General features: G+C 49.6%; 5 protein-coding genes across 5 annotated transcripts; 3 read left to right on the top strand and 2 right to left on the bottom strand.

The window, feature by feature from the left end:
• Positions 1-86: 86 nt before the first annotated feature.
• Positions 87-1455, top strand: KD926_011199 (40S ribosomal protein eS10; the record flags this gene model as incomplete). Its single annotated transcript, XM_053103456.1, has 5 exons — positions 87-107; positions 529-695; positions 760-809; positions 952-1112; positions 1204-1455. 5 exons carry the CDS (start codon positions 87-89, stop codon positions 1453-1455), a joined length of 651 nt encoding a protein of 216 aa, XP_052953138.1.
• A 276-nt stretch (positions 1456-1731) lies between these two features.
• On the bottom strand, positions 1732-3231 carry KD926_011198 (M20 family metallo-hydrolase; the record flags this gene model as incomplete). The annotated part of the gene is made up of 3 exons (XM_053103455.1): positions 1732-2668; positions 2739-3053; positions 3116-3231. 3 exons carry the CDS (start codon positions 3229-3231, stop codon positions 1732-1734), a joined length of 1368 nt encoding a protein of 455 aa, XP_052953137.1.
• Positions 3232-4444: 1213 nt separating this feature from the next.
• KD926_011197 (HIT family protein) lies at positions 4445-5709 on the top strand (the record flags this gene model as incomplete). The annotated part of the gene is made up of 7 exons (XM_053103454.1): positions 4445-4487; positions 4613-4695; positions 4908-4976; positions 5202-5294; positions 5365-5379; positions 5494-5597; positions 5655-5709. The coding sequence occupies 7 exons, from the start codon at positions 4445-4447 to the stop codon at positions 5707-5709; spliced, it is 462 nt and encodes a 153-aa protein (XP_052953136.1).
• A 510-nt stretch (positions 5710-6219) lies between these two features.
• KD926_011196 (CRAL-TRIO domain-containing protein) lies at positions 6220-8125 on the bottom strand (the record flags this gene model as incomplete). The annotated part of the gene is made up of 4 exons (XM_053103453.1): positions 6220-6674; positions 6734-6833; positions 6891-6932; positions 6983-8125. The coding sequence occupies 4 exons, from the start codon at positions 8123-8125 to the stop codon at positions 6220-6222; spliced, it is 1740 nt and encodes a 579-aa protein (XP_052953135.1).
• A 547-nt stretch (positions 8126-8672) lies between these two features.
• KD926_011195 (putative ubiquitin C-terminal hydrolase Ubp8) lies at positions 8673-12485 on the top strand (the record flags this gene model as incomplete). Its single annotated transcript, XM_053103451.1, has 11 exons — positions 8673-8981; positions 9039-9090; positions 9143-9194; positions 10210-10416; positions 10685-10728; positions 10790-11029; positions 11081-11188; positions 11240-11571; positions 11628-12053; positions 12106-12309; positions 12372-12485. 11 exons carry the CDS (start codon positions 8673-8675, stop codon positions 12483-12485), a joined length of 2088 nt encoding a protein of 695 aa, XP_052953134.1.
• Positions 12486-16081: the final 3596 nt, after the last annotated feature.

Here is a 16081-nt window from a genome sequence, read left to right as displayed (position 1 = left end):
CAGGGGACTTGAGTCTTCCGTTCACTTCAAGTTTGAAGGGAGGGTGGTAAATATCAGCGGTGTGAATCGGCAGAGGTGAAGCGCAAATGACTGCAAGATTGCGGAGAGTTGACGATAAGAAAGGAAAGGCGATTAGTGATTACTCAAGCACCGGCAGAATAAACAGGGCGGTGGGAGTCAATCACATGACCAAAACTCTAAAAAAACCACAGATTCGAAAATACCATCTGGGCCTGATCGGATGGCCAGATAACAGAATTTCTATGGGTGAAAAGATTTGGAAGGGCACTGTTCGCTGTACAGAGGGAAACTAGGTACAAAATTTTCGCCTTATAGAAACAAAAGTGCAAGCTATTAAAATTCGGTTTCCAAATTGAGTTATCTCTTGTTTTGCAGCTCTAAGAGTTGATTTTATCCTCGGAGGTTGCTTTTGCTATGGGCTGCTCAGATTGAGGTCTGGGAAGTCGGACGGGCTGTTCACATGACCTGATCCCAGCCACAACTGAGTCCCAGCTATATCGGGACTAGCGTCGGAAAGAGGGTCCAAGCCCTAGCCGTTTTCCGGATCGGGAAGCCACCGCACTACTTTTCACTCCAAGCGCAGCCGCTCCACTCGACTATATCCATCATTTAAACCATACTCTTCCGGCGTTGTTTGAGCGATTCCCCGAAGAGCGCCAGGAACTCGCAACAATGTAAGTTGGGCCCCTTCTAGCCTCAATGCATTCTAGAAGGACATCGCATCTAATATCTTTCCAGGCTTATCCCTAAGGACGACCGCAAGAAGATCCACGAGTACCTCTTCCGCGGTATGTGATTTCTGTCGACGACCCTTTCCTCGCCTATGCTCTTTGCGCTGGACGGAATACTCGAATCCAACCTGCCTGCTTCGGCTTCACTCATTAAGACGACCTCGAATCAAATCCGCTGACTGAATTTCTGATTGAATAGAGGGTGTGCTCGTGGCCAAGAAGGACTTCAACCTTCCTAAGCATGGCGACATTGACACCAAGAACCTTTACGTGATCAAGGCCCTCCAGTCCCTGGACTCCCGCGGCTACGTCAAGACCCAGTTCTCGTGGCAGTACTACTACTACACCCTCACCCCCGAGGTACGTTTTCCCCGAGGATTTCGGAATTCTGGCTCCTTGCGATACAGGGTCGAAGTTCAGTCGACTAATGGTTTCTTTTTTTCCTTGACAGGGTCTTGACTACCTCCGTGAGTGGCTGCACCTCCCCGCTGAGGTTGTCCCCGCCACCCACATCAAGCAGCAGCGTTCTCACGCTCCCCCCCGTGGCATGATGGGTGGTGAGGAGCGCGAGCGTCGTCCCCGTGCTCCCCGTGAGGGTGGCTACCGCCGCCGCGAGGAGGGCAAGGAGGGTGGTGCCCCCGGCGAGTTCGCCCCCAACTTCCGTGGCGGTTTCGGCCGTGGCCGTGGCGCTCCCTCTTCGTAAAGGAGATGTCGCTAGATCTTCTTAGGGCGTCCGTGGATGTTGCGGGCGTGGCTTGAGTAGGCTTTATCTAGTCAGAAATTGCTACGTCTTTGCGCATCCTAACGAAAAATTTCAAAAAAGTGATTATGCATTGTTGCTGTTTCGATATCACGGAGTAGCTAGGTTCAATGACATGATTCTGATTTCAAAAATTTCAACTTTGGTGCTCTCGTAGATGCTCGTGTGCTATATAAATTCTGATATTCTTATCGCTGGCCAGATAGACCGGGGTATGATCTAGGCGGAGAATCTCTTTCGATCGTAGCGAATCACTGCCTGCAGAATGACCGAGGTGCCAGTCGCGCAGTCGTCCGCAGAGCAGTATTCTTCCGGATGATGGCTCAGCCCGTCCTTGCAGGGAACGAAGATCATACTAGTCGGCACTCTCTTCGAAGTAAAGACACTATCATGACCGGCGCCGCTCATGATCGTTCGCACCAGCGACTTCGGCTCCGGCGCATCAGCTACTACCGCCTCCGCCGATTTCTGTACGCAATCGATGCAGTCCGGATGGAACTTGACGGCCGGTGAATCAAAGTCCAGCTTCCATTCCACACGGCAAGGTTTCCCAATACCCTTGCCTTCCTCCGCCGCGATCGCGTCAAAATCCTTTCTCAATTGTGTCTCGACGACTTCGACCAGGTCGGTTTCTGGCCCGCGGATGTCGAGCGTAAAGCTGACCAGCCCGGGCACAGTATTCACACTTCCGGGCTTTGCTTCCACAATGCCAACGCTGGCTAGACATCCGTGCGAAGAGGCGACCTCTCGCGCGTGCACCATCATCCGCGCGAAGACATACAGAGCGTCTGCGCGGTGCTGAAACGCCGTTGTTCCGGTGTGGGTGTCCCTGCCGATGATGTTGAGGCGGTACCAGCGGTATGCTTGCACAGCAGTAACGACGCCGACGCGCTGGTTTGCGGATACAAGATGAGGACCCTGTTCAATGTGCAGTTCGAAGTGTGCCGCCATCGGTGTCTCTTTATAGGAACACGGCACACTTCCCAGGTAATTGATCTTTTCCAGTGCTGTTTTCATCGACTCCGGCGCAGACGAAGCAGTAGGGAGAGACGCCACGGTCGGGACCTCTTTGAGTCCATGGGCTCGTTCAAGTGGAATGCATTCGGCCCATACCCCAGAGGAGACCATACTGATAGGGAAACGAGCACCCTCTTCACTGTACAGATATTAGTCGCGATGGTTTGACGGACGATAGCCCTAATAAATTGATCAAAAAGGGGTCCTACTTTGTCCAGTTCACAACACCAACACCACCCTCAGTCTCAATACCCATCTCGTCGATAACTTTCAAGGTCTCGATCCCCGAAATAACACCAAGGATGCCGTCGTACCGACCGCCGGTAGGTTGAGTGTCCAGATGACTACCGATGAACACCGGAGGCACGTCCTTGCGTCGTCCGGGCCGTACGGCAAAGATATTGCCCATTTCGTCAACCGTGACAGTACATTTCAATGCCTTTGTTGTCTCAATGAACCAGTCTCGCACTGTCTTGTCTTCGTCCGATAGCGCCAGGCGCTGCATGCCTGTGTCTGTAGAGCCACTGGGTAATCGTTAGAATACTATGCGTCTACTATGGCAAGGAAAAGTAAATGAGATACTCACTCTCCCCAGCGGATCCCAAAGCCCCATTGGCAGCTATGATGGAGGTCTTTTGCAAGGCGTTCTTTATTGGCCCTCAGGGCCGAGACCTGTGCCTCGGACAATTCCGTCGAGAGCATGGCTCGTGTCGAAGATGTAACAGGGCCGATAGGGTTGTATGCGTGTTGGTTAATATGCCGTACGCAGGACAGACAATCAGGTACTCGATACAGCCAAAGATATGAAAAATAGAGCGGAAGCAATCTTATTTATCTAGCGAGTAGGACCGGGGCCTATATGTATACAAGGCCATCGTTGGAGACGCGCGGTAGATAAGCCTGCTTTTGCGGAGACATAGCAAATGATAAGGTAGGTGTATGAGTGGGGTCAAATCCTTGGCTCTAGAGCTCGGTGATCTTGCCAATTAGGAATCAGGGGATCCTGGTTCGGGGTCTGCGAGCCTTTCACTTCTCCAAATTTCTGGGTGTTGGGGTAGAGAGCACACCCTCCGTGGAGAGGTGTTGTACGGAGTACTCCGTAGTAGAAGAGACAACGGTAAATAAGACCAGACTAAGAGTATCATCGCGGGGAATCAGATTGGGGTGGGGCTAACACCGAGGGAGCTAGGAACAATAGGTACATTGGGATTGGTGGTAGTTGCGTGGATGGAGGGGTGAGTTAGTTACAGCGGACAAAAGTCCGCTGCTTGATATCAGGCAACTGATACGGCGATTGGAGACGATTCCAACATGCCAACCAACTCCAACGGAAGACGCGGAAGCCGCATGAATGGTTTATATTCATCTTTTGCAATAACACTATTGCCGGTGGTGCATGGAAGTGCCTCGAGGAAGTTGAGGAGCGGCCGTGGAGGTTATCGACACAGGATATACGCACTATTTTGCACACGCACCGCTCTCGAGAAGTAGACCTCCCGAGGGCCAAAGAAGACCAGAAAAAGAGTAGGGACCATAATGATAACTTAGGAAACGAAGCCCGCAAAAAGAAAAACAATAAAACCGACGACTGTGTCGATAGGTGGTATCCAAAGATTGAGCAGAGGATGTTTGGCGCAAACCACGGCCATCTCTGGTAAAAGGCAAGAAATGGGTTCTGAGCTAGTTTGTCACCATCCTCACTTATTCTTCCCACTAGTGACTTATACCCCCCTTTCATTTCCAGGTAGGCGGGAGTTCGACCCGGCCGCTCTCCATCTTTTTTCTTTTCCGACCGCCCTTCATGTCCCCGTCCGGTTCCGCCTTGAACCCCGCATTCGGTCGTTTCTCCTCTCGAGCTGAATTACGCAGTTCTTGTTTTCTCTAGCTATATAGACTTCGTCGACGATATCCCAAAATGTCTTCTTCTGCTGCTTGTATCTTCTGCAAGATTATCAAGGGTACGGTCTTTCTCTTCGAAACTAATCCCTTTTCGGTTTCTTGGTTTCTTTACGGGCGCGTCGCGATGATAGACGTCGAACCTAAATGGGTGACGTAGCTAGCTAACTTTTGCTATGGATTATAGGTGATATCCCTTCCTTCAAGCTCTTCGAGAGCGACAAGGTCTTTGCCTTCCTTGACATTCAACCTCTCAGCCGCGGACATGCCGTAAGTCTCTATTCATTGTGATTTCCGACCTCCCCGCACTGCAATTCGACCGTGATCTGCGCACCCATGGACAACGGGCCTGTTCAGCATCGGTCGAACACCTGTGTATATCCTGCACTTCCCAGTCGAGTCCTCTATATCAATCTGTCTTGTCTGTGTTTAGAAAGGGGAAAAAAATCAACTAACAGTGACCGATTTCTGAACAATGACAGCTCGTGATCCCCAAGTTCCACGGCGAAAAGCTTACCGACATCCCCGACGATCATCTCACTGAAATCCTGGTATGTGCAAAATGATAGAAGATCTCAAATTGGCTCGGGTCGCGGATAGATCGTCCTTTAATAGGGACGTGACAAAATCTGGGGACCTTGGGCGACGACGCGACCAGTTTCCACGACCATCCCTTCCTTTCCCCGCAGTTTGGGTCGAGAACCGAGCCAACCGCCCTTGAGTTCATGTTGGAGTCAAATGAACTGACGATTGCCTCTCTCTTCCTCTCCTTCTAGCCCGTCGCAAAGAAGGTGGCCCAGATCACTGGTGCCAAGGACTTCAATGTCTTGCAGAACAACGGTAGCATTGCCCACCAAGTGGTGCCTCATGTAAGTTCCACGCTAGTCTCTTATGACATGGAAGTTGGTGACTGACTTATGTGTTTCTTCGCCGTACTAGGTTCATTTCCACATGGTAAGTTTAGCCTACTCCTATGTCGAAGGTCGCATTGACAGCTGTTACACACGCTACTACCTGATCGCCTCGTCGACTCCGTGTGACATCTAGACAGGGCTAACGGTTACGCAGATCCCCAAGCCCAATGAGACGGAAGGTCTTGGTGTTGGATGGCCCGCCCAGGACACGGACATGGATAAGCTGAAGGCCTTGCACGAGGAGCTCAAGTCTAAGATGTAAGGTCTTCCTTACACAAAAGCTATGTACATACCTTCATATTGTACCTCGCACAGCGGTTCTATCCCCGGCTTGGTGCCATGGCTGGGCGTCGTCTGCTGTGTTCCGTAGTGCAATCTTAAATGAACTTCGATCCTTCATTTAATAATCAATCAATGGACGGATGGTTTGACCTTTTAGTTCAACATGAGGTTTCACATCTAGTGGCGGGTTGGCCTCGTGACGGAAGATGAGGCGTATTCAATAGTGCCACATATTAGCGGCCCTGTAAGGGCCCCTGTCAGTTTGAACCAAAGCCCAATCCTCGAAACTCCCTGGTGCGGAGACTATCCTAAAACCGGATCGATCTTGCAGCTGAATGGCCACTTGATCATTCCCTTGCTGATTTGGGTAGGGCTTTGTGTAACTCTAATAGTACATTCAGGAAGCAAGGAGACCAAAAACCGACTCCCCAGAGTCATCACATTGTCCATCATGAGGTGCTTTATATACATGCTGTATGTCACATTAGATAAAACAGAAACTTTCCTATCGAGGATTATATAGTAAGAGAAAAAAGAAATCAAAAAAGTCTAACTATCTAAAAGGTTCAACTCATTCAAACCTAACCCAAGGCATCGTTTATTTCGATTCGGCGGGGTAGAAATTAATCTTGCCATCGCCTTGGAGGACGTTCAGGCGGTCGTATAGCGACCTAGAACGGATATAAGGGTCGAGCTGCCAGTATTGAACTCTCAACCGCTCAATCAGACCGTTTCGGTCTTCTTTAGCGGTCTTCAGAGCTTCGTCGTCCTTCTTCCGGCTGGCCGAGATCCACGCGATGGTTGCATCTTGAACTTCCTGCGCGAGCTTCTGCCTTTCCACGAGTAGCTCGTCTCGCTTTGTCGTGTCTTCCATGGCCTTGTTCTCGCCCGGCTGGGGTTCGACGTATTTATATTCCCAGTCCTCGTCACCCTCGAGCTCCTTCATGATGCGGTCCCGGGGGATGAATTTCTCCAAATCCGAGACATTATTAGTGAAGTTGATTTTGGCGGCAACAACTGGATCGAGCCATCCCTTGATGATTTTCCAGATTCCTGCACAATGGTTAGAACATGCTGTCAAGCACAAGTGCGGATGCAAGGGAGCTACGAACCTGAAAAGAGCCAAGGGGCTTTGTGAATGAGCACCACTCCAAGACACTCGGGGTAGTTGGCCTCAAAGCACTTGATCATGAATTTAACAGGGTTATAGTCCTAAGTTAAGTTCATTAGATATGCTTTCATCACGTAGAGAAGAGACTTGGGACGTACCATATTCGACAGAGAGAAATTAGTCATATCAAAGACAACACACTATTCTAGGTTAAAAATTGATCGTCAAGACATGGAATAGAAACACTTACGGCGGTTTCAACGGGAGGTGCGAGCATCATTCGGGCAGATTCAATAGTGTAAACAGTAAAGCGGTCCAAAACTTCCGTGCTCTGGTCGGAGGCCTTGTGCAAGCGCACCCTGACAACGCAGATGGGTCGGCCGAGCTTGTCAACGCCATGAAGGAAACTTTTGCCCAGGCGCATTTGCATGAGGAATTCCTCGCCAGCTTTCTTTTCCGTGGGGTCCGAACTCTGCGATTGCTTCAAGGCGAGATGTTCGCCATTCTTCATGATATCATCGTCCACGTTGACCTCCTGCAATCTCCACCGGATCGTAGAGATGAACATGATCAGCGCTTTCTTGACATCCCACTTGCGCGCCCGGAGGAAGCGCAGAAGCAAAGTATCGGGGTTGTCTTGTTTGACCATATTCCAAACGGTAGTGCGGATTTCCTCCGGCTTCATGTCAACAAGAGCTTGCTGGAATTCCTTCGACTGTCCATACTTGTCATCGCCATCGGTAATGTCGATGGAGGCAATATTCGCCGACTTCACACTGGCAGCATCGTCCTCTTCACTGCTTTTTCCACCACCGAATAATCCGAACGTTCTCCGCTTAGTAGGTTGTTGGGGTTGCTGTTCCTTTTTCTGGGATGCGCTCGAGTCTCCGGTTTGTTCAATACCCTCCAGGCTGACACCGCAAACTTTCAACAACAGCATCCAAAACTCTTGCAACTTGGCTTCCTGCTCGGGCGTAAGGGTGCCCACGGTTCCGGGGGCGGCTTCGGCAGGCATTGTTTTGAGGGTATCGATTACTCCGAGGAAAGGTGATAATTCCTGGTTGTCTAGATCGGGCTGCGGAAGCGGCGGAAGCGACGGGTTGTCCACGGAGTTATGGTATTTATCCTGTAACCAGGTTCCTCCACAAAGTAGAGCGATGGCGAATGTGATTGTCCAGAAAGATACAGCCTTCCTCGGTTCCTCAAGTGACGAAGGGGAGAAAGTGGAGAGGGACCGTCGAAGTGGATTAGAGAAGGTTAAGGAGCTTGGTCTTGGATAGGACGGTAAGAATATCTGTGCACCCCCAAATCGATGCAGCTGAAACGGGGTGGAATGGAAGGACTTGGCCGAAAAATGAGCGAGGCGGCGACGTAGAAACGAACCAGCATGCATGTGCTAGAAAAAAGAGACCACAGGGAGGGACAGAAGTGGGTGCAATCCTGGTCTCCGTTCTCCGCGTACTCCTTGGTGCGACTAGCAAGATCAGACAGAGATCAGACCCCTGAACTTTTTAACTGCGGATGCGGGGAAGTAAGAGGGAAAAAAAAAAATGAAACGAGAAGAAACGAAGGCCAGAAAGGGACCAAGAGGCAGGGAATTGGCAATAATTAGCAAGGAAGAATAGCAAGGGAAAAAAGTGAGAAGGGACCCAAAAGATGGAGCCAACCAGGGGTTCAGTGCAGGGCCTGAGGCCTCCGCCACCCGAAAGCGGGGGATCAACCGCCGGCGTCAACAAACACCCTTTTAACGCTCTAAAGATAGATTTTCGTCCACTTAACCGAGCCCCAATATTAAATCAATCATCGAGAAAAAAGCTCTAGCTCCAACTAGATACCGACTAAATTCGAGGCACGCGCAATTCCGCATTCCTACCGACCCCACTCCTACGCTTTCTCCTGCCTGTGCTTGACCCTTCAAACCTCGGAATTGAATCGCCAGAATGGACGCCCGAGCCTCCTCGCGTCCGCATCCTTCCTCCAGGCCCACGACCCCCCTCCGACCTAGCTCTCGGTCATCTTTTCGCGAAGGTCATGGATATGGAGGTAGTATCGGCAATGCAGGCTATACCCAACCGGCCATCAATGCCCTGGAGCCCCAGTTTGCAGAACTTGCCGACTCCATGGCCGACCTCGAGGCCAACTTCATGCACCTGCAGTTAATGCACGAGAGTCTGACGCGCTTCAGCGAAAGCTTCGCCAGTTTTCTGTACGGAATGAACATGAATGCATTTTGTGTCGATTTTCCGGAGGTATGGCGGACCAAAGTGATGGCATCGGTCAAGACTTTGTGCTAAAGTCGTTTGCAGGCTCCGATTCCCGAATCGTTTAGAAGGGCGAAGCTAGCGGAAGCACAGAAAGGTATGGTTGTCGTGTCTCGCATCATGAACACACCGTATTGACAAACCTCCAGAGTATGAGACAGAACAAACCCGACCTTCAATGGATGACGAAGCAACGTACATGTGAGTCTATCATTGCTTTGACTAAGTGCTGCACATGCTCATAACAATGCCGTTCCAGAACCACCGACACCACGTTTGTCGAACACCCCTCCACTACACTACCCTCCAAACCGACGACCAAATCGTCTCTTCCTTCGCGCGGAACCACGAGAGGAACCCGTACCCGTGGCTCCAGTAGCGGCCGTTATACTACAAGGGGAACGAACCGAGCGCGTCCGAGTGCTCTACCTCGGGGAAGGGGAATGCGATGAGCATATGCGATTGCTAAAGGGATAGTTTCAGGGAGGTTATAAACAGACTCGTGGACTAGGCTTCGTCGGCTCGAAATCGCACCCGGAAGGACTGGTCTGCGCTACAAGTATTCTGGCACCAAGACCTAATCTTAGATCGCCGTTTGATACTCTGACAGGAAGCGATGGACAAGAGACTCAGAAAGTAGTGTCAATGATGTTGGACACTGGAGACCAGCGCATGCGACATCACGACGATCTATCCTCATCGTATTGTCGTACGACAAGCATGGCAACTGAAATGACCGGATACTAAATTTGCAATTTGCTGCGACAGTTGCTTTCCCGTTTGAATTCATAGAGCTCTGGCTGTGCTACTTTCACTTGGGTTGTGTTGCACGGATGCATTTAGTCTTGGGGAGATCCGTCGAGGGGATGGATCGATGTTAATGAATAATGAAACTGGCAAATAGAGATGCCCAGTGACGACTAAGTTGTTCTGCTTGCCATAGTCAGTAGTGCATACACCGTAGTGTGTATAGTGTATAGTCATACTGGAAAAGACCACGTGGGGACGGATCAATGGCAGTCCCGGGGTCTTATCGCTGGGCAGCCGCGGCGACACACCCTTGCGACCAGCGAAAAAGATCCTTTAGACTAGCTCCCTCCGTCCCCAGCGCCCTACTCCCTTTCGGAGAGTTCGATTCTTCTAGTTATTATTGTTACTCCTATTGGATACATCTGTGTGCTCCGCAGTGTCGCTCGCTCCAGTGACCCCCCTCTAGTCGCCAAAGTAAGAGCCTGAGCCTGAGAGGGCTGGCAGACCCTCCCGACTTTTATCTTGCGGTACTCTTCGGGACCCGATCCGACCGCAACGGAACACAACCTACTGGAACTTCACTTGTCCGTCGACGATTCACTGACGCCGTCTGCTACTGGACACCTCCAATTGACCCTGACCAGGAGGCTGACCACCCAGACGCACAATGCTGGTGTGATGCATCAAGGGTTCTTGACCGTGTCTCATTCCATGGATCCCCATTGTTTCTGCGCTTAGAATACTGCATTGTTTCACCTGCCTCCCCCATCCTATAGAGCTGAGCCTCCTTGGCAACTGATTGACTCCATCTTGTCGCATGATCCACTTTGTCCCCCGGGAGTTTGCTTTCTTACTGTGCAACCTCTTCCTTCTGAACTAAACTCGGGACGCCTCAATTCTATACTAGCGCCCTACCGATCTGACATCCTCACAATGGCCAGCGTAGCTTCCGTGACGCTCCTTTCGGAGGCCGAGTTTGGCTGTGGTATGCAAACACCATGGCAGATTTCTCTCAAGTTTTGTTCTCCATGCTGACGGGCCACAAGAGCACATTGCCACTCAACTTGCGCATGCGGGAAGCACTGCGAATCAGTTCAAGAATTCGTTTCTCAAGACTCACAATGCATTGGCTCCTCATCCCATTACGGCGGAGATGATTGGAAAGAACACTACGGGTCCGCGTGCCTATAGTCTTCTGAGACCCAAATACACGTGCTTGACTTGCTCCGAAGCCTGCACCCCAAGCAGTCGGAATAAGCACACTGAGAAAACAGGACATTCATTTTGTAAGTCAGTCCTGCGCGTGACTCTAGAAATCCTTGCTAATCTCCGTCTAGTCATGGAATCAAGGAATCGCGCGCTATATTGCCAGAGCTGTGAAGATCTCATCTACGATCACAGCCTGGAGCGGCTGCGATCGTCATCATCAGAGAACACAATCAAAGGTTCGTATACGCAGTCATGTCCCTGTGTTCTTCCAAGCTAAAATGGAACAGTTGCTCAAAAACGTCGGTTCAGCGAGAGCTCGGCCGATGAGCTGTATGTCAGAAGCAACGCCAACAGACGCCTTTGCGCGAAAGCTGGCGCCAGGGGATTGTATAACCTGGGCCAAACTTGTTACATGAATGTCATTCTTCAGACTCTGCTTCACGACCCAATCCTGACCACTTATTTCCTGGGCAATGGCCATCCACACCATCATGATTGCCAAATACCCGATTGCATAGGCTGTGCGGTTGCAGAAGCATTTGCCGATTTCAACAGTACCGAGAAAGTGGACGGATTCGCGGCCCTGAACCTTCTCGTGGCAACATGGCGGGGAAGCGCGGTATGCGATCACGACTTTTCATGGGCCTTGAAAAACGATACTGACACCTTCCTCAGGCTCTCGCAGGATATCATCAGCAAGATGCACACGAATATTACCAGTTTCTGGTTGATAAGCTGCACGCAACCACCGATGGACATCTGGAGAGCCATGAGAAAGGCTGTCCCTGCTTCTTCCACAAGACGTTTTACGGCAAGCTTCGCAGCAGCGTGACTTGCGACAAATGCGGCAATGTCACGCGAACTGAAGATCCCATGGTGGATCTGAGTCTGGATGTTCAGGTGCAGGCAAAGAAGCGCGCCATGGGCGGCTCTGGGCCCTCCTCCCCACCTACACTGACCGGATGCCTTGATAGCTTCACTTCCCCTGAGAAACTCATGGCAGGTGTTTACAACTGCACCTCATGCGGGGACACCCCTCAAAAGGCGACGAAGCAGCTGCGCATCAAGAAATTGCCGGCGATTCTGTGCATGCAGTTGAAGGTATGCGTTTATCTATATTGCAGTGCACACTCCGTCCTAATCTCGTTGATAGCGCTATGAACATACTTTTTCGGTTTCGGAGAAGCTCGAGGGCAGAATTGATTTCCCACTGTCCATCAATATGCTCCCATACACAACCAACCCACACCCTCTGACTGACAGATCGCGATACGTGTATGACTTGTCGTCCGCGGTGGTTCATAAGGGAAAACTTGACGCTGGTCATTATTATGCCTATTGTCGTCAAGGTGATCGGGTATGTCCATCCCTGTCACATCCCATACCACTTCACATCCAGATGGTACTAACATACAGCAGTGGATGCTCTTCAACGATGACCAGGTCACTCCAGCGACTGAGGCCGACGTCCTTAACGCCGACGCCTATCTTCTATTTTACAATATTCGATCCTTGGCGAGCGCTCCAAAGTAGCTGTCAAGAGTGATCAACGCGCATGGGATGTTTACTTGCTTTATGATTTTTATTCTTTCTTCCTCTTTTCTTTCCCCTCATGTAAGGTGGCTCTGTTTTTTTTTTTTTTTTTTTTTTTTTTTTTTACTGCATACCCTGTTCCAGCGGTTAGGAGTTTCATGGCATGGAGTTAAGACCGTTCTGATCTCTGTTCTTTCCTCTCTTCGTTTTCTTTCCTTTGCTCGATTCACATTCCGACCTGGAGCTTGGGATCGACGTTCTATATCTATCTATTGCGAGACGCAAAGACTTAGTCCTGTTCATGTTGGACTGCGGATCTGGTTTATCTAGATATGACTGGTTGTTATCGGGATGCAGGCGATCATGTACAAATCTTGGTAGATAAATCTTGAATTCTACTTGCTTTTTATGATAGGTCTACGCGGAGAACGGGACTGTATAAGTGCTTGGGTCATTGGATATGGTCTGTCGGATATGGTAAGACGTAGGGGGTAGGTGAGAGATTTGGAAGGACGCATAGATAAATTAGCATTTCCTGTTACATGTGACTGACTGCCAAGCACGTAGACGTATATCTCCCCATTCAAACCGATAGACGAATGCATGTAACGGGACGGGACATTCACGGGACCAGTAGGAAGAGTAGGAAGGGCGAGTAGGCGGGATCCAAGGCAGGCGCAATCGAAGGGAGAGTCATGTTCAGCCGTCACGAGGACTACGTGGAAGACCAGATCGAAAGACGGGACTCGACGCAATTCATTCTCGCAACAGGGGAATTCCTCGGTGGAAGACAAGGAAACAAGAAAGCAATGTTTTTAATTCCCCAGGAGTGAATTGATTTTAAAAGAAAAATTTCCTCACTTCAATTCAAGTAGATATTGAATTGGAAGCCAAGACACAGACACAAAGGTTTCGACATGACACCTTTTAATAAAAAAAATTGTCAACACCGACCATCCACGCATAAACTTTCCTCGTTGCTCTTTTCAAAATAAAAAGATTTCCCATTTTTAAAATTGATTGATGTCCTCCAACGTTGGGTTTGAGAGCTATTCACTGTTCCAAACTGGTCTTGTCCCGTCGGAGTACAAATCGGTTCTTCTTCATCATTATGTCCGCATTGGTTTCTGACCGGGCGCCGAGCACGTAACGATTCGTCGTGAATAGGAATTGGAGATCGCGATTAATTTACCGGTACTGTGTAGGGTTGAGGCTCTGGTTAGTGATTGCGCTCCCACGTATGTTTGATTCGAATATGGTGGTGTATGTGTCCGGTTGCGCTTCTTTTCTTTTCCTCCAAAATTTGTGTAGTCTTCCCAATTCGATCGTTGGAGTCGTATTAAATGGAATAAACCAACCTTGTTGAAACCAATGTCCGTGGACTTCTCACGGAAGCACTGACGGCAGATGTTCATCTGTATTCAAATTCCCCGATCAGTTATTATATTCCTAGAAACTGCAGATCTTTCGCAATCTGCAGTGTAAAGCTGGATTCAGATATTCCATACCCCGTACTTGCGGATGAGACCGGCGCGGTGAGAGCAGACACGGCTATATCGATCGATTCATCAGTTTTCGTCCATTCCAATACCGCACACAGATATAGAATAATTTCATCATATCGTATCGAACGATTTCATCGGGGGAGATATTTATCGTACCAGGAGCGGGAGCCCTTGCCGAACCTATCGAGAAAAAAAGTAATTAGCCCAATTGTTTCTCATCTTGTAACCTTCAATCCCCGATAATCCTTCCATTCCACCCTCCCCCGAAACCAAAACCAAAACCCGCACAGAAATTAGGGATGGATCCTTACTTGCGAGGCCGGCTGTACCAGACGGAGTCGTGAGTCATCTTGAAATTTGAGGCGAGGAAAACCTAGACGTGACGGTGTCTGGCAGGCGTGTACTGTCGTCGCTGGGCGTTGAGGTTGAACGGAAAGGTTAGGGTTGAAAATGCGTTGTGTGCCTTCCACTCCCGATATGCGGGCTCGGACCATCTCGCTTGATTGCCGCTAGGCCGTGTTGGGTCGCTGTGTGGCCGGTCCGGTCATGTGACGGGGTGCCGCGGGCCCTCGTTTCGGTCTAGTCGATTCTGGAGATCGGCGGTGTGTAAGGCTTTCTCCGCATCTTTTTTTTTTGTCTTCCATCGTGCTTCGATGGGGCTTTGCAGGGAATGACATCCGGATCGACGAGTAGGGTATCGTGAATCTGATCTCGAGAACCGATTGCTCGACTTGATGTCTTGGTTTAAGACTGAATGCGATGAGCGTCTTGACCTTCACAAGTCCTTCTCTATACCCCTTCCTCTATACCGGCCGTATGGATACCTTACTCCAACATCATAAGAATGATTATTTTATAAATCAACGCTCCTCAGGATCCGAATAAATTCCCATTACTAAAATTACTAACCAAACAGAACAATATCAATCAAGCCAACCCCATCTCCTAAACCAAACGAACAGTGGTGGTAATCGCCGAATCAATCACAATACTCGTATCATTGATACAACTCGCCGCCGGGCTCACCAGATACGCAATAGTCACCGCAACCTCCTCACCCTCAGCCGCTATTTTAATAGGCAGAATTGCCGAGATCAGATCCCGCACTTCATGGTTCTTCTCCATCCCGACGTCCAACATCGGCGTACGAACCTACGACGAACACACGGCGTTACAGCGGCTTCCTTTTGGCACATGGTCGAGTCCTGTCATCATTTGAGCACCGATAGTCAGCCGAGGGAAATTCCAGAACATTGCACCGTTTGAGCTCTGTATGCATCCCGTATGTATACTGGTGGGTTTGGAAACGTACCAGCCATCTTCGTCAACGCCATAACGGCATGCTTTACCATTGATCATACCGCATCTTGTTTGCGCTTTTTGCACGAATCAAGATACCATCATCGTCCGTGTAAAAAGAGCCGTGCCGTGGGACACCTCAAGGTAGGTTTATAAGTGAGTTACTTATAGCGACAAACTAACTTGGTCTTGTAATAATTGCGGTAATGTCTTGGACTTAGAGGAGGGGAACGAAACTCACAGGAAAGGGCTACTTCTGCCAAAGTGGTCTGTCTTGGAGGGTGGATTGCCAGATTCACGTGGTATGTCGAAATTCCAACCAGCTGGAAGATTGTAGTGAAAGCTCCAGTCCTCAAAGCTCGGTACAACGGGGAATGGGTCTATGATTGGCGAGTGAATAGCTGGATACGCATGGATAATCCTCGTAAGTGAGAGGCACTGAGAAAACTTCATTCTATGCGACTTCAAGTACGGCTCGAGATATCTATAAGGCGAACTTATTCATCCACTGGATGGAAGGGGTTCCTTCGGAACACCTTTACAAAACCTCTTCATCGAGAATTTTCGATCACACCATTCTGTCTCCCAGTTCTTTGCTCTGTCCTCTGTGTCTATTCTGTGGACGCTCTATCCTCTGTCTTCCTGTAGCGGCGTGTGGCGTTGCTCCGGGTTTGTTTGTTTTTTTTTTTTTTTTTTTTTTTTTTTTTTTTTTTTTTTTTGTGTGGTGCCGCTCCCAGATGGTAAAAAACAAAAAAAAAAAAAAAATATAAAAAACATAAAAAAAAGAACGAA

This window comes from Aspergillus affinis, assembly GCF_023601865.1.
Source record: "Aspergillus affinis strain CMG 70 chromosome Unknown NODE_91_length_156827_cov_84_776504, whole genome shotgun sequence".
NCBI classification, from domain to species: Eukaryota; Fungi; Ascomycota; class Eurotiomycetes; order Eurotiales; family Aspergillaceae; genus Aspergillus; species Aspergillus affinis.
Note: the sequence above shows the minus strand (reverse complement) of the source record. Positions and strands in the feature narration are given on the sequence as shown.